The sequence below is a fragment of the Tiliqua scincoides genome, chromosome 1 (genome assembly GCF_035046505.1).
Source record: "Tiliqua scincoides isolate rTilSci1 chromosome 1, rTilSci1.hap2, whole genome shotgun sequence".
NCBI lineage: Eukaryota > Metazoa > Chordata > Lepidosauria > Squamata > Scincidae > Tiliqua > Tiliqua scincoides.
The window spans coordinates 105,728,351-105,755,032 of record NC_089821.1 but is presented as its reverse complement, the minus strand read 5'-3'; the positions used below and the strand labels follow the sequence as shown (position 1 = coordinate 105,755,032).

The following is a 26,682-nucleotide window of genomic DNA, read 5'->3' as shown; positions in this document are numbered from 1 at the left end:
AGGAGTAATCAGATGACCAGAAAGGCGGTATATAAATACAGAGTTATTATTATTATTACTTTGAGGAGGCCTCCGTGAGTGACACCCAACTGCAGGATGCAGCACATGTCCCATTGGCACTGCTATGCCAGTGCTGGAAAGCACTGACATAAGGGGTTAGGATTGCGCCCATAGTGTAAGATATGTTGAAAACAAATTCTCAGTTAAGATATAATGCTGTTTCTGGTTCTGGACACTCAATGCCTGAGTCAGTGAGTGCACGTGCGCGTGCGTGTGTTCATTGTAACCCCAATAGATGTGGTATCTTGCAGAAACCATTTCCTACCAGACACAATAACGCAGTTGAACCCTGCTAACTGGGCAAAGAGGCACCATTTTAAAAAGCCTCTTCTTTAATAGCTGGAGAGTTACTGTTATTCACCCCAACACAGTCCTAGTGACTGCTTGCTGGTGTATTTCCTGCATCTCTAAATTATGAGCCCTTTTGAGACGGAGTCATTAAATTACTTGATTTTCAGCCCAATCCTATCCAATTTTCCAGTGCCGGTGCTGCTGTACCTATGGGGTATGTACTGCTCCCTGTGTTGGGGTCCAGTCACAGAGGCCTCTTTAAGGTCTGTGAACATTTGTTCCCTTACCCTGGGGCTGCATTGTGTTTGTACCAGTGCTGGAAAGTTGGATAGGATTGGGCTGTCAGTCTGTAAACTGATTTATGAACTTGAAAAGTGAAATATAAATAGCGTGAAGACCAATTGGTAGTTCAAATTAAAAAATTATTTTAAAAAATACCCCTATAAGAATTAGCACTTTTGATAGAAACGTATATTTGGAGGAATCTCCCTCTAGAATAGAGTTAATTATGGTTTCAGACAGGAAAAAGCTGTAACCCAGCGCATAATTGAGAGTGGTGTTGTTGTTTTTCAGTTCTGTGTGAAATTACCTCAGGTCTTGTTGCTTCTTATGGCTCTGTCTTATAACCTTTAAGTCTCAAGCCTTAGAAGTGGCATGTGGATGTTGGCGTTGGTGAGGGAGAGGTTTCTGAGTTGCATGAGGCCTCTTTTGTTCTCTGGAGTCCTGTCACAGTTTCTATCTGCTGTATTTTATAATTTAGTACTCTGAATTAGCTGAGGCTTGCCAAACAAGCTTTTTTTAAAAAACAAAACCCTACAAAGGACTTTTCGTTGGAATCTGAGATGTGACCAAACATTTGCTTCCCATAATATTTGATGTTAACTGTGAAAGTAAGGGAAGGGGGGGAAGACGACAACAAGTAACTGCGAGAGAGTGCTTTCAACTTCAGTGTGACTGATGAATTTTGTACACCAGGCATGAGATTCTGAACTCTAATGAAATTCATGTGGTGCCATGAAGAGTTCCCCCTCCCCCCACTTTGAAGATATGTACTGGTGCTTGATGGTTGGAACAGCAAGAAAAGGCTTGTTGTTCTGTTTCTGATGTGATGTGGTGGTGCTCATAAATTTGAGAAATGATAGTATGGCTAAGATAAGAGAAATGGATACCTAGTCCCCATGAATAAGGGATTTTGGAATTCTGCACTTCAGTTAAGTGCTGAAGTAGGTGCGGTTTCTTCAACTGCAGCATGACAAGTGGAGGGTTGTACTGCTGAACCGTGAAGTGACATCCAGAACTAGGCAGATTGGGTGGTGCTACATATCTCTGCCCTGTTCATCATTTGAATATCTAAAGAGGCTATACAGTCCTGCAGGGATTTGATGGTACAGTCTTGCCTGGAGTTGGGCTTTGGGACTGCCCAATGGAGTTGCCCATATAGGGGCAAGCAATAACTTGATCTCAGTCCTACCTCATCTGTAGAAACTTAAGAAAGCATCTGTTATTCAACAGAGCTTTGTGTTGGAATGAAGGTATCCTAGTATGTCAGCATCTGTGGGGCTGGTTCTTTGCTGCTGTAAGATGTGGGACTTGGGTTTCAGAGCAAAGAAAAATTCTTCCCTCGTGCTGACCTGGAAGATTTACACCTGATTTAGAGCACTGATCATTCCAAAAAGTAGGAACGAAGATTGACTGTCACTGCAATTCAAAGCTTGTCTCTACCAGAAACTGACATTTCTGTGTAATGAGCATCTCATCTATGCCTTGTCTGTGACACTACAGAACTTAACGGAATTGGGGAGGGCATTAAATCTGGATGCAAAAGAGGAGCAATCGGGTGATGGAGCAGGTGCTTCAGCAGATCATTTAGTTCTTGGGTTTAGTCAAAATGCCTTGGGTGGCAGGGCTAGGAAGGATCTCTGCATAGGACCCTAGAGAGCTACTTGGAAGGTCCTATCCTCTCCAGTACTGCACAAGGTGACTGGGTATCCAGGTGGCTCTTGCTCACTACTTAGTGATGGCATTGTTTTTTGGTGTTCTTTTGGAAAGAAGACAATGAAAAATAAATGTGCTGTGCTCCCCAGTCCTCACAAAATCAGGTACACCTGCTGTGCAGGGAGTTCCTAGGGATGCAGTGCTTAATCTCAATGGAAATTCTTGGTTAATCTGCCTTGACCTATGTAGTGGTGGTTTTTGCATCCAGCCCATGGTCTCAATTAGCAGCTTTTTTCTAAGTCCTGTACCTGTGTCTATAATGTGCCAATTAATTCTTGTAACACTGTTTTTTATTCACAAATGCAGATGAAATACATCAGGTTTTTTCTTCAGCTGGCTTAACTGAAGTGCAGAATCTGCTTGATCGACGTTTGCAAGTAAACAGGAAGAAAAAAGTGAAGATGCACCGTGTTTGGATACAAAGCAAGTTCCAAAAGCAGCTGTTGCCACTGACTCAGACTAGGGAAGAAGCACTTCCAGATAAACACTGTACTTAGTCTGAGCATGCTTTTCTCCAGAATGACCCGAGATGATGGCTCGCCAGGTGGACTTTTGTACAGCAATTATCTTTCTTGCCCTTTAATCCCATCCTGGCCTGAACTGAAAAACACAGCCATGATCCAGAAAAATATGACTGACTCTGAACAGCCAATGATTCTGACGTTTTAAAATGAACAGTAGCTCCTGCATCATGTGGTGATCCCCTTCTGATACCTGGAGGAGTTTTAATAATAATAATAATAATAATAAAACTTTATTTCTATCCCGCCCTTCTCACCAAAGGGTCCCAGGGCGGCTAACAACATATAAAACAAATTAAAACATAATTTCACAAACAGATAAAAACACATTAAAAAACTCATTAGCAGAACCCATGAAAACAGTAGTCAGATAAAAGTCAGAATAAAAGAGCATAAAACAGCAGTACTTAGAGGAATCAAGCCTGTAAAAAGCAACTAAAAGATGTATAAAAGATGTTAAAAAGGCCATGAAGTCAGAAGGCTTGATTAAACAACAAGGTCTTCAGGCCTCGCCAAAAGGTCTCCAGAGAGGGAGCCATTCTCAAGTCAAGGGGAAGGGAGTTCCACAACGTTGGTGCCACTACTGAGAAGGCCCTATTTCTTGCCACCGCCCCATGTACCTCCTTAGGCGGCGGCACTTGTAAAAAGGCCTTCTCTGATGACCTGAGAGGACGAGCCAGATTGTATGGGAGTAGGCGATCTCTAAGATAGCCTGGCCCAGAGCAGTATAGGGCTTTAAAGGTCAAAACCAGCACCTTGAATTGGGCCCGGAAACGAATGGGCAGCCAATGTAGCCCCCGGAGAAGCGGGCTGACAGAGTCAAACCGCCTAGCTCCAGTGACCACACGGGCCGCCGCATTCTGCACTAATTGCAGTTTCCGAACCATCTTCAGGGGCAGCCCCACATAAAGCGCGTTACAATAATCTAAAATTTTAAAAAAATTACATAGAATTGCAATCTATGTAATGGCAGTCTATGTATGTCTTTCTACTTAGCAAGTTCCCCAGTACTACTTCCTATTGTTTGGGTTAAAAATCAGAGAGCAATGCCACAAAGGCATCATGTGGCGGCAGCTATTGTACATATTCCTGTCCAATTGATTATCATAATGTACAAATATTTTCCACCAATATTGCAAACTGATTACAAAATATTTCCACCAGATTACAAACTGAAGATAGCAGGTTTTAAAGAACCTTGCAGAGGGTGGTGTGTCTATATGGATTTTAGTCTGCAATCCTATTCATGCTTTCAGCTTAGGAATGAGTCTTATTGAACCTAAGAACAGCCCCACTGGGTCAGGCCATAGGCCCATCTAGTCCAGCTTCCTGTATCTCACAGCGGCCCACCAAATGCCCCAGGGAGCACACCAGATAACAAGAGACCTGCATTCTGGTGCCCTCCCTTGCATCTGGCATTCTGACATAGCCGTTTTCTAAAATCAGGAGGTTGCACATACACATCATGGCTTGTAACCCGTAATAGATTTTTCCTCCAGAAACTTGTCCAATCCCCTTTTAAAGGCGTCCAGGCCAGACGCCATCACCACATCCTGTGGCAAGGAGTTCCACAGACCAACCACACGCTGAGTAAATAAATATTTTCTTTTGTCTGTCCTAACTCTCCCAACACTCAATTTTAGTGGATGTCCCCTGGTTCTGGTGTTATGTGAGAGTGTAAAGAGCATCTCTCTATCCACTTTATCCTTCCCATGCATAATATTGTATGTCTCAATCATGTCCCCCCCTCAGGCGTCTCTCTTCTAGGCTGAAGAGGCCCAAAAGCTGTAGCCTTTCCTCATAAGGAAGGTGCCCCAGCCCAGTAATCATCTTAGTCTCTCTCTTTTGCACTTTTTCCATTTACACTATGTCTTTTTTGAGATGTGGCAACCAGAACTGGACGCAATACTCCAGGTATGGCCTTACCATTGATTTGTACAACGGCATTATAATATTAGCTGTTTTTTTCTCAATACTTTTTCTAATGATCCCAAGCATAGAATTGGCCTTCTTCACTGCCACCACACATTGGGTCAACACTTTCATCGGCCTGTCCACCACCACCACCCCAAGATCTCTCTCTCTTGATCTGTCTCAGACAGTTCTGAACCCATTAGCCTATATGTGAAGTTTTGATTTTTTTGTCCCAATGTGCGTGACTTTACACTTACTTACATTGAAACGCATCTGCCATTTTGCTGCCCATTCTGCCAGTTTGGAGAGATCTAAGCTCCTCACAATTAGTTCTGGTTTTCACCACTCGGAAAAATTTGGTGTCATCTGCAAACTTAGCCACCTCACTGCTCAACCCTGTTTCCAGGTCATTTATGAAGAGGTTGAAAAGCACCGGACTTAGCGGGACTTGTTCTGATTAAACAACAATGGGATCAGCCTATTTATCAGTGACGTGATATGTAACACAATAGTCCACATTGACTGTAAACAAGCTATGCAGAGTCTGGATTATCTTTTGTGTGGTTGCAGGTGAGACAAAAAGAGTGAACCTCTACCACAATTTCCCCCTCCACACTGTTAGGATATCCTGTCTGTCTGACAACTCTGATATATCTTGCAATGTGAATATGTATAGAGAACCTGCCTGTGTTGCTTAAATCTCCAGATTAGGGGAAAAGAGTTTGGTAGCAACTTGAAATCTCTTTGTTTTGTTTGTCAACTTGCAGCTCCATTTTTTTCCCCACACAAGCAACCCTGTGAAGTAGGTTAAGTGGAAAAAAACAGTGTGTTGTTCAAGACCACCTAATGATCTTCATATCTAAGAAAAAGAGTTTCCCAAATCTCATATCCAAACCCAACTAGCTGCCTACTTTGCCACTATTGTTTATGTATGTTGCAGGATTAAGGGCGCAATCCTAACCCATTATGTCAGTGCTTTCCAGCACTGGCATAGTGGTACCAATGGGACATGTGCTGCATCCTGCAGTTGGGTGTCACTCATGGAGGCCTCCTCAAAGTAAGGGAATATTTGTTCCCTTACCTCAGAGCTGCATTGCCCTTATGTCAGTGCTGGAAAGCACTGACATAAGGGGTTAGGATTGTGCCTTAAATTAGCTAAGGTTCAGATCTTATGCTCCATGTAATGCTTGATGGAGATTTTGATTCCAAATTTTGCAGTCTTCAGGATTTTCATTTCAATACTGTTATGTTACTCTTAACAGATTTTTTTTTTAAGGAATACAAACATGCTTGCTTGCATTGTGAGTAGGACTGCAGAGGTGATGTTATGAAATAACAAGAAGAAAGGTTAATGTATGCAATCTGTGGCCTCTGATGGATGAACATGCCTGTTGTTTCTGCAGGAAATGTGGTAGATGGAGAGACATGACACGGCACGTCCTGTGGTGGTTATGGTTTTTGTATATGCCTTCATTTGAGCATCAACAAACAAACTCTCTAGCAAGATTTACATGTCTTTCCTTTCTCTGAAACATGCATATTTTGCTGTGCTGTGGACATGTTCAGTTCCACTGAAATGATAGTTCAGTGTAGATTAAGCATATATTTAGAGTAAGGTGGGTGTTAGTTGGGGTTTTTTCCTACTTAACTGCTCTTGGGGAAGCAGAATTTCACTTCAGAAATATATGCAGTTCATGCTCTTCAGAGTTCAAGGGCATAGCTTGCCTCAGTTCTCAGGCTAATATGTGGGCTATGGCTAAAATCAGCATTCTAATCACTTGGTCAGATATTGCTGGTTAATTATTTAATATATTAATAATATTGTCAGTTAACTCCCTATTGTCATTTAATCTGTTCCAGTATTTAGAAGAATATTATGTATTCACAGTAAGAGTATGTCTTTATCAGTCCAACAATAAAAGATGTAATCCCTCAGGTCCTTCATGTCCTTAATAATAACACCAAGAGAACAGAGAATGTTAAATATAGTAAAGCCTCATTTTTCCAAATGGGAGGTCTCCAGAATATTATTATTATTATTAACAGTATTTATGTATACCGCTTTTCAACTAAAAGTTCACAAAGCTGTTTACAGAGAAAAATCAAATAACTAAATGGCTCCCTGTCCCAAAAAGGCTCACAATCTAAAAAGATGCAAATGAATACCAGCAGACAGCCACTAGAACAGACAGTGCTGGGGTGAGAATATTTGATTAGATGATGATGCTCCATAGTCACTCAGTGTTGTTATGCCACAGAAGGCAGGAGTGTGCCATGGTAAGGCACAATGACATCAAAATCGTGTGATATCATCAGGACCTCTGAGAGGAATTTTATTGGGGTACGAAGTTTCTTTTTGGCCCCTTTGCAAGGGGGAGGGGTGAAACAGTGGGGAAGTGTGGTGACGGGTGAGCTGAATAGGGCTAGAGTGGCAAAACTGGGGGGGGGGAGGGTGGAGATAGCTGGAAAAGTCTTTGGGGCCCAAGTCTACACACCTGTGGCATCAGGAGTTACACACTCCTAAGTTTAACCAAACCCACTCCTAAGAGTCTGAAATCTTTTAAATATAGAAAATCATGCAGAAAATTAGCATCATCATATTTAGGTTCACACTAGAATGGAAAGTGTCCTGTGTGTACCAAAACTTTCTTCTGCAGCAGGTGTAATCTTGCAACTGTGTCTCTGAGCTCCTATACACTCCTTCATTGGAGTAAACAGATCCACAAGCCAAAGAGCTAGTGTAGCACACCAGTTTTCTCCCAGATTTGACACTGTTAAAGAGTGTCATGTATACATTCCTCGGCCCAGCATATATGGCTTGCCAGTAATTATGGTAGCTGCAGCCACATGCTCATGGTAGTATTCCCAGCATCCCGTGCAGGCCACAAGTCTGAGTAGACAGGAAAATGTAAGATCCCAGGAAATTTCTGGGGCCCCTTCTTTGGTTCCTGAGCCCCCTTTTGACCCTGAGCCCACGTACAAATTACCCCTTTTACCCCCCTCTTCTAGGCCCTGGACATCACACTCTTCTAACAGAAAATTGCTGTTTAGAAGCCACTGGCTGCCAGAGGCTGTCGGGTATTCATCAAGGCAGTGGGCAGGAGCCAATGTTGCCACCATCCCAGTCACCTGGCATGGACACCAGCAGCAGTACACATTGTGGGGGTGGCAGCACAACCCATGGTGCCAACCCTGTGCCTTTTCATTCTGCAGGTTCCGTGTCTCCTGGAGAGAGCGTGAGGGCCCCAGCCCTTCAGGAGGGTGTCCGGGGGGGGTGGCTACAGGAGGGATGCCCAACCACTGTGGGCCTCAGGCCTAACCCAACAGCTGCTCCAGGGGCCTTAGATCCACCCGGCCACCCAGCCCACTTAGGTGCCTCCCCAGGGGATTGTGGGGGGAGCGGTAGAGGCAGGAGGGGCCACCCAACCCCAAAAAGACCATCAACCCCAGCCCTGTGGCTAAGGGCTACATTGAGCACAACTGCCCACCCCCTCCCCTGGTTATGTGGTGGGTATGTGGGGCCAGGTTGAATAGGCCCGCTTTGAGGCTTGCCTGCCTGCACTGCCTTGTCTGTCCACATCACTTCTGTGCAGCTTGCATGCATAGAAAATGGGTGTTGCACACCTATGGTGTGGCAGGTGTACCTGTGGACACAAGTAGCTGTGCCATCCAGGGGTCTGCTGCAGTGGTGTTCTCCCGCTCCAGTGCATGTCTCCTCAGATGTGCTGTGTTCGACCTTGATGGCCTGTCTGGCAGCCCGTAGAGTAATATGTATCTACTCAGTAGTAAGTCGCATTGTGACCAATGGGGCTTATTCCTGGGTTGGTGTGTACGGAATTGCAGCTTTGGTTGCCTGGTGCACTGTGCACTGAGTGCACTCACACTGGTGCGGGTGTACTCAGGCTTCCAAGGATATTCAGCCTTGGTTGCCCAGCAGTCGCAACACAGGTACACCCTGGTCTCTGGGCAGCCACTGCGCTGGCATAGCTCAGTCCCTGCTCTGGTGCCACATCCTTTCCCTCTCTGCCTTGTTTCTCATGTTACTTCCCTGTTTGTACCTGCTAGCAGCCCCTGCCTTGCACTATTCGTTGGGATATGGTGGGGCTTCCAGCATAGGATGCCCATGCTATTGGCTCTGGCATTGGTTAGGATTGGGCTGTTAAAAAAAGCTCAATTTTGGCAGGTTGTCTAAGTCACAAATACTTAAACCTTGGATGACCTGATGTTCTAACCTTTTTATATAAGGTTATAAGACCTTAAGACCTTTTAAAAAAAAAAAAAAGACCTTTTTTATTTAGCAAGTCTTTTTAATCACAGTATGGACTGGAGTTTTAATGAGATGTAATTTTAATAATTGTGTGATCCTGGGGTTTGTTCTGTTTCAATGTTTTCATTGTTTTTATGTCTAATTTTTTAAATTTAATTAGTATATGTTTTTATTCTGTAAGCCGCCTTGAGTGTGAGAGAAAGGTGTGATATAAATTCTTCAAGCAAATAAATACTGAACCCATGAATTGCACCAGTTGAGCCATTAAAATTGTAAGTTCCTCTCTGGGAATAAATCCTGTTGGTGTTGGCAAGATTTCCAGCCCAGTAATCATCAAGCTCATCCCACTGTGAGAATGTCCTCAAATTATTTTGTTTCAGTCTTGCTACTGGGGCTAATACTGAAGTATCTGGGTCTCAAAACACTCCTGTAGTTAAACTGGAATATCCAGCTCTCTCAACAAGGTTGCTAACTTTGGGCCCAATCCTATCAAATTTTCCAGTGCTGGTGCAGCCATGCCAATGGGGCATGTGCTGCACCCTTTGGTGGGGAGGTAGTCACAGAGGCCTCCTCAAAGTAAGGGAACATTTGTCCTATTACTTCGGGGCTGCATTGCGGCTATACCAGTGCTGGAAAGTTGGATAGGATTGGGCCCTTAGTCTCTGGGTTATTGGAGGGATGGAATTTTGGGTCTTCTCTTACTTTACAGTGAGGGGGGGGGTAATGGATGAATATGATTGTTTTACTTTATTGTTTGTTTTTTGCTGTGTGTGTGTTTTTTTTAATTACATTTCCTTTATCTATGCTATGGGTGTCCAAACTTTTTGGCAGGAGAGCCACATCATCTCTCTGTGTTAGAGTGTTAGGGGGCCAGGAAAAAAAGTTAATTTACATTTCAAATTTGAATAAATTTACATAAATGAATACATTACAGATGGAACTTATATGAATGAATGAAGGTCTTGCAATAGCTCATGGCCTATAAAAGGCCTCGCACAAAGCTAGGCCAGCCTTTGCTGCCACTGCTGCATCACAAATATGAAACAGCAAGCAGTGGAGGAAGCCCTTGTCCCACGGCTCACATGGGAGGTCGAACATCATCAGTTGACCATCATGCTGAGAGCAGTTGCATTGGGCCAGCACAGGCTCCAGCAAGTCTCCAGAGGGCCAAAGCTTATTAGTGACTGGGGGCTCCCAGCGGGCTGGATTGGGAGTCCTCGAGGGCTGCAAGTAGCCCCAGGGCTGGGGTTTGGGCACCCCTCATCTATGCCAATAATGGTCTTATGTATGTATGTAAACTGGAATATTAGAATTTGGGAAGGGATCATGTTTTTTTTCTTCTCTATAACTTTAGCTTCAGGAAGTATATTTCAAGGTATATTAACTCTTTACTTTCCTGCTGGTACATACTAACTGATCTTCACAAACTGATCTTCACAATTGATCTTCACTGAGCCTCATAATACAGTATATCTGGAGTAGATATGCTAGAATCCCATTAGAGGATGATCCTTGCAAAGTAATTTAACTGAATCCTAGATTGTTTCCCACAAAATAATATTTTACAAGATTTTCTCCCAACTTTTTATTTTTCTAAAGTCCAAACAAACTTATATAAATACAAAATATGTGTGTTATAGAATGGAATTTGACCCTTGATGTACTAATATTGGGTGTATTTCAGGGAATGTCAATGTTGGCATCCTTCAGTCTTGGAAGACTGTGGTATCTGGTAATAGTGGTTCTGGGTGTCCTCTCCAGTGCGTGAAGCCTGGGTAAAGTAGGTATGAAGGATAGGCTGTTACCCATGCAGCAAATCCCCCCCCTCCGCGTTGCTGAAATTGTCCAGTGGAAAGGCAGAAGCCAATACGGTTGGTTCCAGCAGCGTTGCAGGAGTTGCCAGAACGTGACTGTGTTCAGCCATGAACTGCCTCAGGGACTCCGGCTCCGGATTTTGCCTCGAGGTTGACTCCTGAAGCCTTTTCCATATCTGGATGTAGCCACAAGGCAGTGGAGGTTTGGGATCAGAGTTTTCCTTCTCTCAGATGAGCTGCCTTCCCAGGCTAACGAGTCCCATCTACCCGGCGGCTGTTTAGTCGCCTGTTACGACAAGTACAGCCAAACTGAGGGCCTATTCTTATCCCCAGCCCCCCAGGAGTGTCAATATGAGATGGCAATTATTAATCTTTTGACTGCTACAAAAATTGAGCACAAGTTGGAAATCGGCTTTATGTCCATGGAAAATGTTGGATGATCAGTGCTCACATGAATAAAATAATGGAGCTTGTAAACAGAAATTGATATACCAAACATTTCTTTGAGAAATAGAAACCGTTAGGTATTGGTTTGTACTTTATGGCAGTGCACAATTAGGCCAGATGGTTTTTCTGTGACTGTTGATATTCTGTATTTTGTACTCTGTAATTTTTAATATAAAGTTTTTTTTTTAAACACACACACAGAAACTAGTATTGTAGATGGAGTGGGGAACAGTAAGTACTTCAGGGACTGCAACATGCCATGTAAGTGACCCACTTGCTGTCAGTCATTCCAGGCAGTGACGGCAATGCACAGGTGCTTTGCAAACAGCATCTCCTGCATGTTACCATTGCTGCCTGGAATGCCCCCTTTTAGCTACACTACTGGCAGAAACACCGCTGACAGAAGGTCTTACTCTTTCCCTCCTTGAGATGTGAAATGCTGCTGGGGCTCATGGGATGGCAGCAATTATAAGCAAATTGTTAGGTGATGGAGAGAGTTTCTTGTTCCCAAAGCATTCTCCACTTTTGCTTCCAATTTCCAGGCCAAAACATACCTGAGGGAGCTCATCCACCTCCAGATTAAGGTATGTCTTAATTCTACATGAAAACAAACCAATGGTGCACAAACTATATTACTTATTTGTGAGCAAAAAAACCCACAAAAAATCCATGGATTGAAAGTGCACCAAACTACAGCTACTCAAGTGTGAAAGCATGTTTATTTTTAAACCAGGGCTCTCTGTCACACAGAGGGAGGAATCGCTAGCAACAAAGTTTGTGCTCGATTTTTATTAGAAATCAATGTTTTTAACCAGGCCCCCTTTTTAAACTTTGGTTTTCTTTTTTTGGTACTTCAGCTGGCTTTAAAAGCAAATGAGGGCAAGCAAAAGAAAATTCAGAAGACAGCCATGCTGATGAGTAGTCACATGTTGCACCTTCCATGGTATTTAACAAAGTAAAATGAGCCTGTTTTCCTCTAGTTCGTTCCCTACTTCTAGTACAATGTTTTTTAACTGGGGGGTTGAGGGAGCTCCTAGGGGTATAATAGTGCTGTAGCACTGTTCTCCCAGTTCTTTTAGGAGAGGCAGTGGTATCATCACCAAAGGGTATACTCCAGTTTCCCCTCTTTTCCAGCTGACATTTGCTCCATCCAACTGTTTAAAACAGCAGCATTGCCTCTAGGATAGAAGAAGGAAATGGAGTGTAATTGGGTATGCTCTGAGACATGCAGATCATATACATCCAGGGAATTGACTATGTGCACAGGTATTTAAGTGTGGTGGACTATACCACAACAAATTGGCCTACTGGTTTGGGAATTGGACTTAGACCTGGAAGATCCAGATTCAAATCCCCGCTAAGCCATGAAGCTTCTTGGGTGACTTTGCACTATGTCTCAGCCTTACCTACTATTCACTACCTCAAAGGGTGGGTTTGTTTGTTTATACCTTGCTTTATCTCCCTGAATGGCATAAGAATATAAAAACAGCCCCACTGGATCAGGCCATAGGCCCATCTAGTCCAGCTTCCTGTATCTCACAGCGGCCCACCAAATGCCCCAAGGAGCACACCAGATAACAAGAGACCTGCATCCTGGTGCCCTCCCTTGCATCTGGTATTCTGACATAACCCATTTCTAAAATCAGGAGGTTGCGCATACACATTATGGCTTGTACCCCGTAATGGATTTTTCCTCCAGAAACTTGTCCAATCCCCTTTTAAAGGTGTCCAGGCCAGTCGCCATCACCACATCCTGTGGCAAAGAGTTCCACAGACCAACCACACGCTGCCACATGCTGGCATCCAAGGCGGCTTACATATGAAAAAATCACAAACATTAAATCTCAAACAATACGACAACACTAAGATATCACAGTAAAAAAAAAAAAATCCAAAACCAGTAGCATTTGGTAACAAGGGTCAGAACCCATAAAATCTCACCAGCATAAAAACCCACAATATCCAGTATTTGAAAGACCTGGACTCAGAAGACTGATATAATAATAGCATCTTGAGGCTCCACAGGAAAGCCTCCAAGAAGGTTGTGAGAACAAAAAAGAAGGGAATGAACGATGTATGCCACCCTGAGCTCCTTGGAGGAAGGGTGGTATAAATATGCGAAAACTAATAATGTACTGAAGGTGCTATGAACAGCTGAGCATTATATATATATATATATATATATATATATATATATATATATATATATATATATATATTAATGAGCTTATGAAGCTGCCTTCTACTGAGTTCATTAATCAATCTTGCTTGGCACTGTCTGTACTCACTGGTAGTCTTTGGTCTCCTGGATTGCGGGTAGATGTGGGCATTTCTTGGAGGATAGGGAGCAGACTGCTACTCTATGGAAGTGTCATTACAATTCCAGTTCTCTGCATTGAGGAACTTGCATTGCTAAAGCAATAGAGCATGATTTAAAAATAGTTTTGAATTTAAGTTGTGCAAGTCGTAAACTGCACGAGAAAAAGCCTATTCAAGTCATGCATTTTTTTTTACAAAACTTGATAGAATTATGGATTCTGCCCCTTTTATATGCAGAATTGAGATGGCTTTCTAGGGGAAAGGTATTGAACTGCATTTATGAACTACAAAATGAAAACTGCATGTCTTTACTTGAGGAAAATATTGTTGAGTTTTTCGGCTTGCTCACAAATGAGTGTGTTACGTTGGCATACCTACAGTACCTGACATTTTTCAGCACCAGCATGCAGGGACAAAAATCCTTAGATTAACTGACAAACCAATCATGCCTCAAATGGAAATCTAGAAATATACCATCAAGTTACCCAGACAGAATATAGAGAAATTCTGCTTCTCGCTATGGATTGTCTGATTTATTTACTGGGTTAGGAACCCATACATAGAAGTAGAACTGTGTAGGACAGTTATCACAAAGAAGAGTTGACATATATTCTTCAATAGAGGGCTCTAACATTGAAACTAAGGATTTATAGGTTGGCTCTTAGTATTCGTGGGGGATCTCTTCCCAAACCCCTCCACGGATAATGGAATGTGCTGGTGGAGGCCATCAAAGTACCTCTGGATGTGAGTGGAAACACCTTCTGGTTGTGTCTGGAGTGTTCTGAGGCCTGGAGATGCCATGCCTGGCCTCCCCAGGCCTCAGAAAGCCTCCTGGAACAACTGGAAGAAGCTAACAGTTGTGTCCAGAAGGTCAGGTGAAGCCCTCCAGTGTGAGTCCTGCACCCACACCAAGTCAAATCCACAGGTTCCAAACCAGCGGATAAAGAGCCCCACCTGTATTTTTGCTAAGCATTGCTAAATATCACCCAACATTGTCAAAAGGGCTCTCGAAATTCTCTGGCAGTTCTTGACAGCATGTTTTTTATGAGTTTGGATTTAGTACTCTTACCAATGCAAAAAGTAAGAAAGGAAAATGTCTTTTATTTTTCAAAAAGGAATTGAGAGTGTGCTTACTGACAACCAGACCAAGAATCAGACATATGTGAAAGTCACTGAGCTCTGGGAATTGAAATAGGGTTATAACTTCAAATGAGTTTTTTTATTTCTTATAACATGTTATATTTTGGTTTTGAAATTGTTCTTAATACTTTGACAATAATCTATGCTATAGAAAGAGAGAGTGAGGGTGGAGGAAAGATTGGGATTCGTGCTGATGATCTGTACTAGAATCCCAGTGGCAGCAAAAAGTTAATCATGTTAGATTTTGTTTGAGAGATGGAGAATTTGGAAATGGCAGTGAGAAATGAGGAGAAATAAAATCAAGTGTTGGTTCCAGGAGCAAGATAATTGGGTGATGGGGAAGAAGACTGGCCAAGAATTCTATTTTTGCCTGGCTCATAGGTGTACACATTTGGTCCCTGTTGCATATATGCAAAGTTGGGAGGAAATCGCACGCACAGAGTATCTCACAAGTAAAAGAATCAAGAACACAGTTCAAAGTGTTGTGATGCTTTGCATTTGTTTACTTGGATTCTTAGTGGGTTGGCTGTGGGAATTCAAGATGCTGCAATAAGTTGCAGGAGTACCTCCACACGCATGTTGAAAAATGCTACTCTAGAGTATTGGATGCTGCAAATATTTGTTTTGCATTGAAACAATAACAGTCTATTAAGTCTAAGAGAGTCTCCAATTTCATATACAAAGAATTTAGCATAAAAAGCTTTGGCAGAGATTCTAATTTAATTTATGTAATTTGAAACCCAAAATTAAGTGTAGTAAAATCAATTAAAATATATCCGTCATATTTCTTAGAGTTAAAAAGCCAAATTATTTTTAAGCCCACCAAATTTCCAGAGATATTTCCCTATTTTTCTTGTTGACCAAGAGGAAAGTGGATTTTGGTAACTGCTGAAAGCTTAATGTCAATTCTCTTCTTACAAAATTTCTTTCTGCTGCTTCATCTACAGCGCAATCTTATGCATGTCCATTCAGAATTATGTCCCATTGAGGTCAGTGGGAGCTTACTCCCAGGAAAGTGTTCTAGGATTGCGGACCTAGAGCCCAATCCTGTGGTCCACGGCACAGCTCCTGCCGGGCTGCGGAATGGGAGGCGGGGGTGTGGATGGGGGCATGGGGGAGGTGTTCTGGGGAGGGGGGAGGCTGGCAGGAGGCATGCCAGGGGGCGGGCAGGAGTTATGTCGGGGGGAGGGAGAGAGGCAGATCCGTGGAGCTGTGCTCCGCAGGATCCAGGGCACTTGTGCAGGGCTGCGTGCCCTACATGAGCGCCTTTACTTTAGTGCCAACCTTTTGGTCGGCGCTAAAGAGAGTAGTCCCACTGCGGGGCTGCTTCCCTTACTCGGGGGAAGGGGACAAACTTCCCTTCCCCTTCCCCTGAGGAGCCTCCCGTGGTAGGGCAGGAGGTGCAGGATTTGGCGGAAGCCCTCCTCGGAGCCGCTGAGCCTGGGCGCTGCGGGCAGCTCAGGACTGGGCTGCTAGTCTGTAAGATGTGCTGCTTCTTGTCTATACATTTAACAGTAGCTCATCACCCTGAACTGATTGGAATCTAGAAAAGTGAAGCAGAAAATTATTTTCAAAACCAATACTCCTTGATTTGGGGTAGGATTCTTCTGAACAACAAAGCACTTTCCTAGGAGTGAAGAGAAGGCCACTTAACACATTTCATTTTTACAAGGTGTATAGTATACCCAGAAATTAGAGGTGGAATTGAATGGTGATAACAAAATAAAAATGCATAATGCTGCTTTCTGCATTTCTCATGTTTATTAAAGACAAGAACAAAAAACCCTGAAATCTGCAAAAAACCTGTTTTGTTTGGCTTTTATTTATTATTTAATGGGGGGTGCATGGGTAATGACTGTGGCTGCACTGGCGGACACTGTACCACCTGTGTCACCTTCCCAGTCCACTTATAAAGCAATTATATAAGCGGTATATAAATACTGTTAATAATAATAATAAAAATAATAATTATAAATTTTGAAAAAAACAAACACGTAACACCACTTTCTGTACTTCTAACTTTGGAAAACACCGAAACACACACTGGAGGGCCTCACTTGATTTCCCAGACAGACCGGAAGCACCTTCCAGTTATGTACAGGAGGTCAGGTGGGGCCTTCCAGCATGGGTTTGAAACCTGCACCAAGTCACATCCACAGCTTTTGAACAGATGAAGAAGGCCCACCTGTATTGCAGGACTAGTTAGACATACTCTTTCTGCTTTGCTGAAAAACTGTTCAGAACACCATCAGAATTGGTTCTGAAAGTTGATCATTCAACTGACATTAATTTAGTATTTGAGCATAGTTGAAAATACTAAAAAATACTTTTTTCCCATAAAATACTAGCTTAGGAGTGCCATCTTGTTAGGGAGAGCAGCAGGAATGGTGACACCTGTAGCTTTACAAAAGTGGGAATTCTTCCCCTTTCCCCCTTTCTATGCTTTGCATCTGTGCTCTGTGTGTGCATGATTATCCTGTACAAGTGGCAGAGCAGGCCACCCTGTTCCCTTTTACAGCTGCCTTTTGTTTCTTCCTACGTTATCTTTCAGGAGCTACCCTATGGTATTGATTTTAGTACTCTTTTTTTTTAATGCAGATACATGAAAAATGATGGTACATAAGTAGATTCACACCTAAAGTGTACAGTTGATGGGGAAATTGATTAATCTTATGTAAGTCAAAGGATAATTGGTCCATCAAGTACTATATGTACTAGCTTTCATTTCGGCAAGAGACTCCAAGTGTTTTTGCAATTAGAAATAAAGTATTTATTTACAGTTAATAATTAAGCATGCCATTAAGTACCTCATTAAGAATGATAAAGTCCCTCCTTTGGCTCTTTTTTCATAAGATGAACACTTGACTATTTTGGAATTGTTCAACTATTATTTCACTAGTCATTTGACAAATGACTTTTGACTTGTCAAATATCAACATCTAATTTTAGGGGAATCTAGAGTTACGGTGATCAATAAGCCTATACCTTTATTGTTCTGTTGGTTTGAGTACTGAAATTGATTGCTCTGGATCTGCCTATATCTGCTCTACAAAAGATTACCTCTGATGAAAGAAAACGGGTGTGTGCATAGTGGGGGATGGGGTATAACAGATTTTCCATTTGTTTCTGCCAATACACAAAATGATGTAACACATTCTCCTGGCAGTTACGATCATTTAACCACCTTTCTTTAGTTTGAAAATCTCAAGAGCTGCTAATCAGCACAACAGCTTTGAAGATGATCTTTGAGAGTCATATAAAAGGACTAGAATTAGGAAAGAGATCCTTTCTGTAATCATACTTGAAATTTTCTGCAGTTAGCAAACCATTACTCTAACCCAGGGGTGCCCAAACCCCGGCCCTGGGGCCACTTGCAGCCCTCAGGGCCTTTCTATACGGCCCTCAGGGAGCCCCTAGTCTCCAACGAGCCTCTGGCCCTCCAGAGATTTGTTGGAGCCCACACTGGCCCGACACAACTGCTGTCAGTGTGAGGGCAACTGTTTGGCCTCTTGAGTGAGCTGTGGGATGAGGGCTCCCTCCACTGCTTGTTGTTTCACGTCTGTGATGCAGTAGCAGCAGCAAAGGAAAGGCCAGCCTTGCTTTGTGCAAGGCCTTTTATAGGCCTTGAGCTATTGCAAGACCTTCATTCATTCATATAAGTTCATCTGTAATATATTCATTTGTGTAAATTTATTCAAATTTGAAATGTAAATTAATTCGGCCTCCCGAAACAGTGTCAGAGAGATGATGTGGCCCTCCTGCCAAAAACTTTGGACACCCCTGCTCTAACCTAAAGGACACATGCATCCTAAGATCAGAGACTGAGTATGGCATTTTATTATTTATTATAAAGTGATGTCCTATACATCATAGAGAAGCTTATGAAATCCTTTGCAGTGTACCAATGTTGAGATTTAGAAACAATGTCCACCACCACTGGCTTTGTCCCCACTCAAGTTTTTAAAGCTGGTACTCTCATTCTCTCATTGGCAACCTTCAGTCTTGAGAGACTATGGTATCGCGCTCTGAATGGTGGTTCTGGAACAGCGTCTAGTGTGGCTGAAAAGGCCGATTCAGGAGTGACAATCCCTTCCACACTGGGAGCAAGTGCAGTCTGTCCCTGGTCTGTCTCCCTGGCTATGGACCTTCCTTCTTTGCCTCTTTGCCTCAGTCTGTTGGCCAAGTGTCTCTTCAAACTGAGGTGGTGCTGCACAGCCTGCCTCCAAGCAGGACACTCAGACGCCAAGGTTTCCCATCTGTTGAGGTCCATTCCTAAGGCCTTCAGATCCCTCTTGCAGTTATCCTTGTATTGCAGCTGGTGCAGTGGCATAGCTAAAGGGGGCAGGGTTGGACCCCACTGGATGACACCCTTGGGGGGGGCTGTGACACCACTAGGGGCCAAAATTGTGGAAAAGTTGGTATTTATGACTAAATACCATGTTGTATATCATTTGATAGGCAATTTCATATCGAATGTAACAAAACAAATTGTGTTTGTTCACATTTCTATGTATCAGAGCATACTAGAATAAGTGTCTGAGTTAATAATAATAATAATAAATAATTATAGAATAAGTGTCTGAGTTTCATCAAGTTGGCCACTTTTTTTGGTTACTGATTTGTTGGGTGACTTGTACTGTAATATAGTTAAATAAAAATAATGTGGGGACACTGAGTTATTGTACCTGGTGACACCAATCCTAGTGATGCCACTAGTGGAAAGTTTGGGGGGGGGGGGTGTTGTCAGTAGCCTAGATAACTTTTAAAGTGGACCCCAGAACCTGGTGGGAGTGGGATAATGGAGAGGGGGACATGTGGGGGCTAATTTAGGGAATAGAAAGCTTCTTGTATTGGAAGGGGAGAGATGAGCAAGAGCAATGGGTAGACGGATGACTATTGGGAGGGGTTTATTAAGTGAATTGTTGAATTCTGGTGGGAATGGGGACTGGAAATAGGAGAAGGGGTTAGAGTAACTCTCTAAAAGTCTAACTATGTAAAGTTATTATCATTGCAGAAAAAAAATGTTCTCATAGGTTCTGCTTGTATGCAAAGTCTTTCAGGTCACACAGAGTTCCTGCAGCTTGTTGAATAAGAGGAGGGGGTTGGAAGTTAATATGGAGGTGGGCAGGAAGTTTGGGCTGCCTTATGCTCATGAGAAGGCCACTGTTTCTTCTCTCTCTTGCTCCTGCCTGCCTGCTTATAACTCTGCTGAGGGCCCCCTGCCCAAGTGCACCAGCACAGTATTTGCAGATAATGAGTGGTAGGTAGAAATTCTGCCCCTTGTGGTTAAGCAAATTCCTTAATAGCTAATTCACATATAAAGAAAACTGACTTACAGATGCATAAGATTGTCATTTCAGCTAAGCATTCTTCCTGCTAGCAGAGCCCAGCTACCAGCAGGGATTAGGTGTTCCTTCAGAAATTGACCAGAAGATTTGCCTTCTACTCATCCCTGTAGCTATTACTACAGATGTAGTTTTTAATACAGTATGATCTTCATGAGCAGACATACCCGTTTGACTGAATTAAGATGGTTAAGATGGAGTGAGGGAAGAAGCGTCTTGGCTGCCCTTCAAGTGAGATGAGGGAGCTGCTTGTCAGCCAGCATGGGAGGCAACTGGGGCCCAGAAGTGATACCAGACTAGAAAAGGTCCATCTGAACTGTTGTGCAGTTCTTGAAAGATAGAACATTTCTGTTATTGTAAAAATTCCCTCGGGGGTTTAGAGATAGGCAGGCTATGTGAACCGCTTTGAATGAAGTCAGAGGAGTAATACAATGACCAGAAAGGCGGTATATAAATACCAGTATTATTATTATTATTATTATTATTATTATTATTATTATTATTATTATTATACAGAGATCGTGCCTGTGAGCCGCTGTATGCAGTGCAAACCACTGAACACTTTAAACAGCAGGCTATGCATATTAATGTTCCACCAGTGTTTTACCATGGTAAAGAGTTAGGTGGAGTCCTGGTGGCATTCCCACTTGGGAACATGTCCTAGAAAGTCACAATTAGTTGTAGCCCTTTTCATGTAGTCACTGCTTGTTTAGACAGTCTCCTGCTCCTGTTCAGTCTCATGTTCTTCCCATGGTATATGTTTATGGGTAAACACTTTAATTATGAAGTGGTTCTGAGCCTGATTTGTGTTTCTGCTGCAGTGCAGAAGCTCTTCTCCATGATGTCTTCCAAATATACCTTTCCCATAACATATAGATGAAGGAACCACTTTGGCAGGGCCAGTTATATTGTCTAGTCCTCAAGGCTCAGTGAGCAAGGAAACACATAATTGACTCACTCCATCTTTTCCTACTAGAGTTGCTGAAGGAGACATTCTCATGCATTTACATAATGTAGGAAACAGGTCACAGGATTCTCTTTGAATATTCTCATTGTCCTTAGCTCACCCCAAGCTTGAAATGCAGATAGCACTCATGAGCTATGCTTTGTGGGAAACGCCATAGTTCATAGTGTGAACATCCTTGGGTGCTGTGCAGTCTTTTAGAAATTTCAGGTACAGAGATATGAGCATGCAAAATACCATTGTGTAAAAACACAATGTACAGTATTCTGTGGATATACTAAATGTACATTTCCATTGAGATGCAGTTACAAATGTAATAGCCAGTGCAAGAAGACACGTGGAACTACACACAGTCTAGGTCAGCATGTGTGAAAACAGATTGGGATATCTATTCTAGTCTAGATGAAATACATTTGCATGCACCCAGTGGGATCCCATGAAGGTTTCTTCAGACTGTGGCCGGAGCAGTGAATCTTATTTTCTGTGATGAGAGCAGCCCTACTAGAGCGCAAATTACTCTTCAGTGGTGATGCAACTTTATTAACCTCTTACAAGTGCAGGTAAGGAATGGTGGTTATAGAAGAAAAAGGCAGCTGAGTAGCATTTTAGGCTAAACCCACCACTGCCAGAGACAAATTCTCTTTTACTTATTCCAAGCATGACATACAGTGTTCCTTACCACAAGGGCACCATTCAATTAATGACATGGATTCAATTACAATCAGTGTAGTTAACTTTTATAGTACTATGGAATACCCCTGCATACACAGTGAAGTTTGTACATATTTTCTATTTCCAAGTTGACACACATTCAGTCCACTATTAATTGTGTTCAGCTGAGCTGCCATTACATTTCTGGATTGTACTAATGAGCCTGAAAATGTCACCCTTTGAAGAGTGAGCAACAGGGGTGGGGAACAGTTCTACTTATTTATTTGCATTTTTTTAAAAACTCCATAAAACAGCAAGTTTACCAAAACAATCTGTATGATGATAGCTACAGCGATGCAGTATTTGGTTGCCTGTATGCATTTCTGATGTTTCACAACAGAAGATTAGAAAAACCATTATAACATTATAGAAACTGAAACATAACCAATGGTTGCACATAACTGCATTCTTTCAAATAAGATCAATTTTCAACAGACCTATCTGTTGTCAATCGTGCATCTCTACCTAATTGCTTTAATTTAACCATGGGAGCAATAGTGTATATTTTGTCTAACGAATCTGTTATTTTCCACTCTTGAGCTGAAACCATTCTGGCTACAGATTGTAGATATTGTAAATATTTGGCCAACTCCAAAATACTTACAACTAGATACAATTGTTTTTTATTTCATTTTTATTATATGCTATACATCAGGGGTGGTCAGACTTAAGTAAAGCAATAGCCACGTTCAATAAACTTCAGGTGTTTGATGCATTCAAGATGCATTTAAATTCTTAAATATATTGACTCACCATGAACATTAAACTTACATTTTAGTCCAGTGGACTCTCAATTTATACCCAGTAAATAATTCTAAAGCTTGAAAAAATTTTATTTACCTTTTATATTAATTATTCTGCAAAAAGCTCAGTCAATATATTTCTGCAAGTCATGCATGCATATAGAGTTGCACGTAGCTCATGAGCCACCCCTGCTATATATTTTACAAAGAGTATATATATAAGGAGACAGGAAGCTTTAAATGGGAGTTTGATTAATAATCAATAAAATAATAATAAATTGGACTTATACCTTTTGGCTCACATGTCATCTTCCTTGGGAACCATGATTCTAGAGGGATTGCACACAAGGAGACGCTATGCCATGTGTACAACACCTAGAACAGTGTCTCGTAATGGTTTTGACCATGACCCTAAATGCAGTTTTTCTCTTAGTCTGGTGACCTACCAAATTGGTACAAGATTATGATGATATAATAAAAAAACTTCCTGTGACCCTCAGAAACATCCATGTTACCCTTGTTTGGGGGCAACCTCTAATTTGGGAACTACTGATCTCTAGAGAAAGGCAAACACTTCCACTTCCAATTTGTAATTAATATGAATGCCAAATTAACTTTCCAAAAGACCCTGGTCATCCGTCTTAATTACATCCCCCTAAATTCAAACATTAGTTTAATTATAAAGTGTGTATTTTTAGCCTCTGGTGCATGCCTGTTTTGTCCTTACACAATCTAGATTTGTGCAAACACGTTGTGATGTGTACAACACTGATCAGATCTATTAAATATTGAGGCATTCTATGCATGGAGCCATCTCTATTCCAGGAGTCCCTGAAACCAAAAGTGATAATTGTTAGTGCACTTCCATTTTATTTTAAACTGCTTTTCTCCCCCTCTCTTCATAATGACACATCACTGAAGAAAAGCCCTTTCACAGCTTCTGGAATAATATAGCAACAGCAAGAAGATAGAAATCCCCTCCAAAAATAGTACTTTTTCCATGTTCCTCTTGATTAAACAGTGAAAAGAAGCCTTGGACTAATTTTTATAAGAACTCACATAGCACCTGAATAATTAGCATTTAGAGAGACTGGTCCTTTCTGTTTAATTGGGTTTTCTGAATCAATTTCAGATTCCGGTGACTGCTGCATGGATCAAGCATCTGCAGTAGTTTCTCCCAGTGAAAGAGTAACCCTTGGAAACTAGCTGGCATGTATATACATACATTTATGTTTAGTATAATAGGGTTGTCGTGCAGGACTTTGAACTGAATGGTACATGTTTTCTTAGTCATTCACTAGTGGCTATAATGATGGGCCTAGGCTGGTGGGGTTTCCAGGCATGGTAGAAACTGTAATAAGATATTAATATATTTCCTTTGAAGATAGAGGAGGTCTGGTTTATTTATTGAGCATTTAAAAATACAATAACAGTTTTAACTTCTGCCACTAGATGAAATAGGAATCAGAAAAAAATCTTATTTTTCTTGCATTCATAAAGAAATCTTATTTAATTGGGGCTCTACTGAGAAAGTGACATTTAACAAGGGCCATATTTTGAACTGAGCAAGAGTCAAAGGGCCAGCAACATTAGTTCCACCCATTTAGATCCAAGTGAGCGGAAACAAAAAAATAAACCAGACATAAAAATCCCTTCCTACCACAAACAGCAACAGAGTGTTCTCTGAGTGCAATAATCAAAGGAAGTTATTTGTGCATCCTGGGAAGAAACATGCTCCCCTGGGAAGAAACATGCTCCCCATTTTTGAAGTGTATGGAATTGGAGCTCATGCAGGTCTACATGCATAGGCTGCTGTGTAAATATGACACATACACATGTTGAGCACACTGAGGGAGTAGGTTTGGCCAGTGGGATCACATTACATCTGCACAGGGTTTTTGTCTTCAGAAATTGTGTAGTCTTGTATCTTTAAAAAGTGTGTAGATAAGGGAATTTCGGCAGGCACCACAGCCCTTTCTGAAATCCCTTTTTCCATACAATTCTTAAGGGATACAAGAGTTCTGTCCTCTTTTTGCATCTGCTCATCCTACCAGGAAGACAATCCTGGCATTTCTCCTTTTTGAACTAAATATATACAACTTGTGCATAACCACTGTGCATATACTATACCAGGACATTGTAACCCTGATTTTATTAGGTGAAGATGATGTTAATATATACATTAAGGTTCATATTTTGATTTACTGAGGCTTCCAATGCAGGAGAGTAACAGTAACTCCTTCCAGCAGTTAAAAAAAGTCTGCCTCGATTGACTTTTGGCTCACCATTTCCTAAATATGTTGTTCTTGGTATCAAACTTAAGAAGGATAAAGGGTTATTTCTCGGAGGTTCTCTTAACATATGACAATTTCAGATATGCACCTAAGGTGTTTCAGTATACCTAAAAATATGTGAATATTACATATGGGTGCTTGAAAATATTTAAATCATACAGGTATACTTATCACAGAACCTGGAGTGATTCTGTTCAATGAACACTCATAGGCAAACCCATGTTTCTTGTTGCATAATGTGTGGAACAATTTTGAATAAAGTTGAAATCTTATTTTAGTTTTGAAGCTGTCACAGTTTTTTATGTACAAGGCAGATCCTTCTTCTTGAGCTTTTGTGACTCTCTTCTTATTGCACTGTTATTACACCTCAGGTGTTATTAACTCTGGACAGGTGTGTTTATGCGAACAAGGGCTAGAGCACTTATCAATCCACTTATTAGCTATTCCCTTATGTAAGCATATTTTGCTCTCTCATCACACATTGATAACTGAAGTATTATGTGCTTTTTAGGAATGACAAGCTTTTTAGAAAATAACAAGCACTTACTATATGTGATCAATCACAAAAAATGCCACCAGTGTTTCTTTGCCTATGAATCCTTTTACACAGCGTTTGTCAAACTGTGGGTCAGTACCTACTAGGTGGGTAGTGAGCCAGTTCCAGGTGGGTCCCCATTCATTTCAATGTGTATTTTCACATAGTTCATTTCCTGGTTTCAAGGCCACATTCACCAAGTCTAGATTTTAGCACAATGTTTCACCCTATACTCTGTAGAGCATTGTCAAAGGACTAAAAATAGAATTAAAAACTAAGCTAACACCTGAGAAATACTGAAACTAACTAGAAGCAAGAATATTAAAGCTACGCTAAATGCAGACAAAAAAACTAAGACAAATATCCCTGCCAGAAGTTCAATAAAACTTGTGAATTGAGGTCTGGTCTGGTCTGAGGCAGGAGGTCTGGTCTAGAGAGTAGAGCCTCCGTTTGCCTGAAGATAACAGCTGAAGGTCACCAGTTCGAGGCCACCGGCACTGTGAACAGCGAGACCTTGAAGCAGCTGCCGAGCCGAGGTTTTCCATCTGCTCTAAGTGATCTGGTCCCATCCCTAATCGCCTCATTACCCACCTGTTCCATCCACTTGTTCAGTTCCTTTTTTCTGTGGATGGAATAGGGTGACATGTTGGGTTAAAATCTAAATTTGGCAAATGTGGCCTTGAAAACTGGGAAATGAACCTCTCACTATGTGATAGGTCCAGCCACAGAAACCCTAGTTTCAATGTGTATTTTATTTTTAATATATTAGACTTGATGCTACCATGATACTTAAGTGCATTTGGGGAAGTGTTAAAGATCTATACTTTTAACAGGCTACTATATATACCGTAGATACTCAGGTATAGTACCTGAAATGTTTGCCAAGTAATCCAGCTCTAATTCTCACTTCGCCTTATCTCATGGTCAATCAGAGGGCAGAGCCTTTCAACTCTGAACAGGTTAGTTTCTCCAAGCTTAGGCAGGCAGCTGGTTAGTTGCTATAGTTACTTTCCTGGGATGTTTCAGCCAAAGTTAACCTTTTATTCCCTTTTGCTGCTGCAACCTGATTCCCTTTTGCAAAGGTTTTGCATTTGGCAGAGATCTTTTTTTTTTGTACACCAGGATGGAATCTCCTTTCCATTTGAAGCAACAATTCCCAGGCTACAATTCAATGCAGCATTACTTCAGAATAACACCCATGGAAAGCAGTGGGTCTACTTCTGAGTAAAAAGGATTGCAAATATATGCAGCTGCATCTCTCTGCTGTGAATTGAATTGCACACTCTCAGTTATGTGTTATGGGTTGTATGTAGAGCTTCTGG

General features: G+C 41.7%; 1 protein-coding gene across 3 annotated transcripts in view; it reads left to right on the top strand.

Annotated features, from left to right (window-relative positions):
* Positions 1 to 6,716, top strand: part of METTL8 (methyltransferase 8, tRNA N3-cytidine) — a 39,792-nt gene extending 33,076 nt beyond the window's left edge. For all 3 annotated transcript variants that reach the window (XM_066634723.1, XM_066634724.1, XM_066634722.1), the window contains exon 10: positions 2,653 to 6,716. In XM_066634723.1, coding sequence (XP_066490820.1) covers positions 2,653 to 2,843 — 191 coding nt within the window. In that variant the 3' untranslated portion in view covers positions 2,844 to 6,716. The remainder of the gene's footprint in view (positions 1 to 2,652) is intronic.
* The last annotated feature ends 19,966 nt before the right edge of the window (positions 6,717 to 26,682 follow it).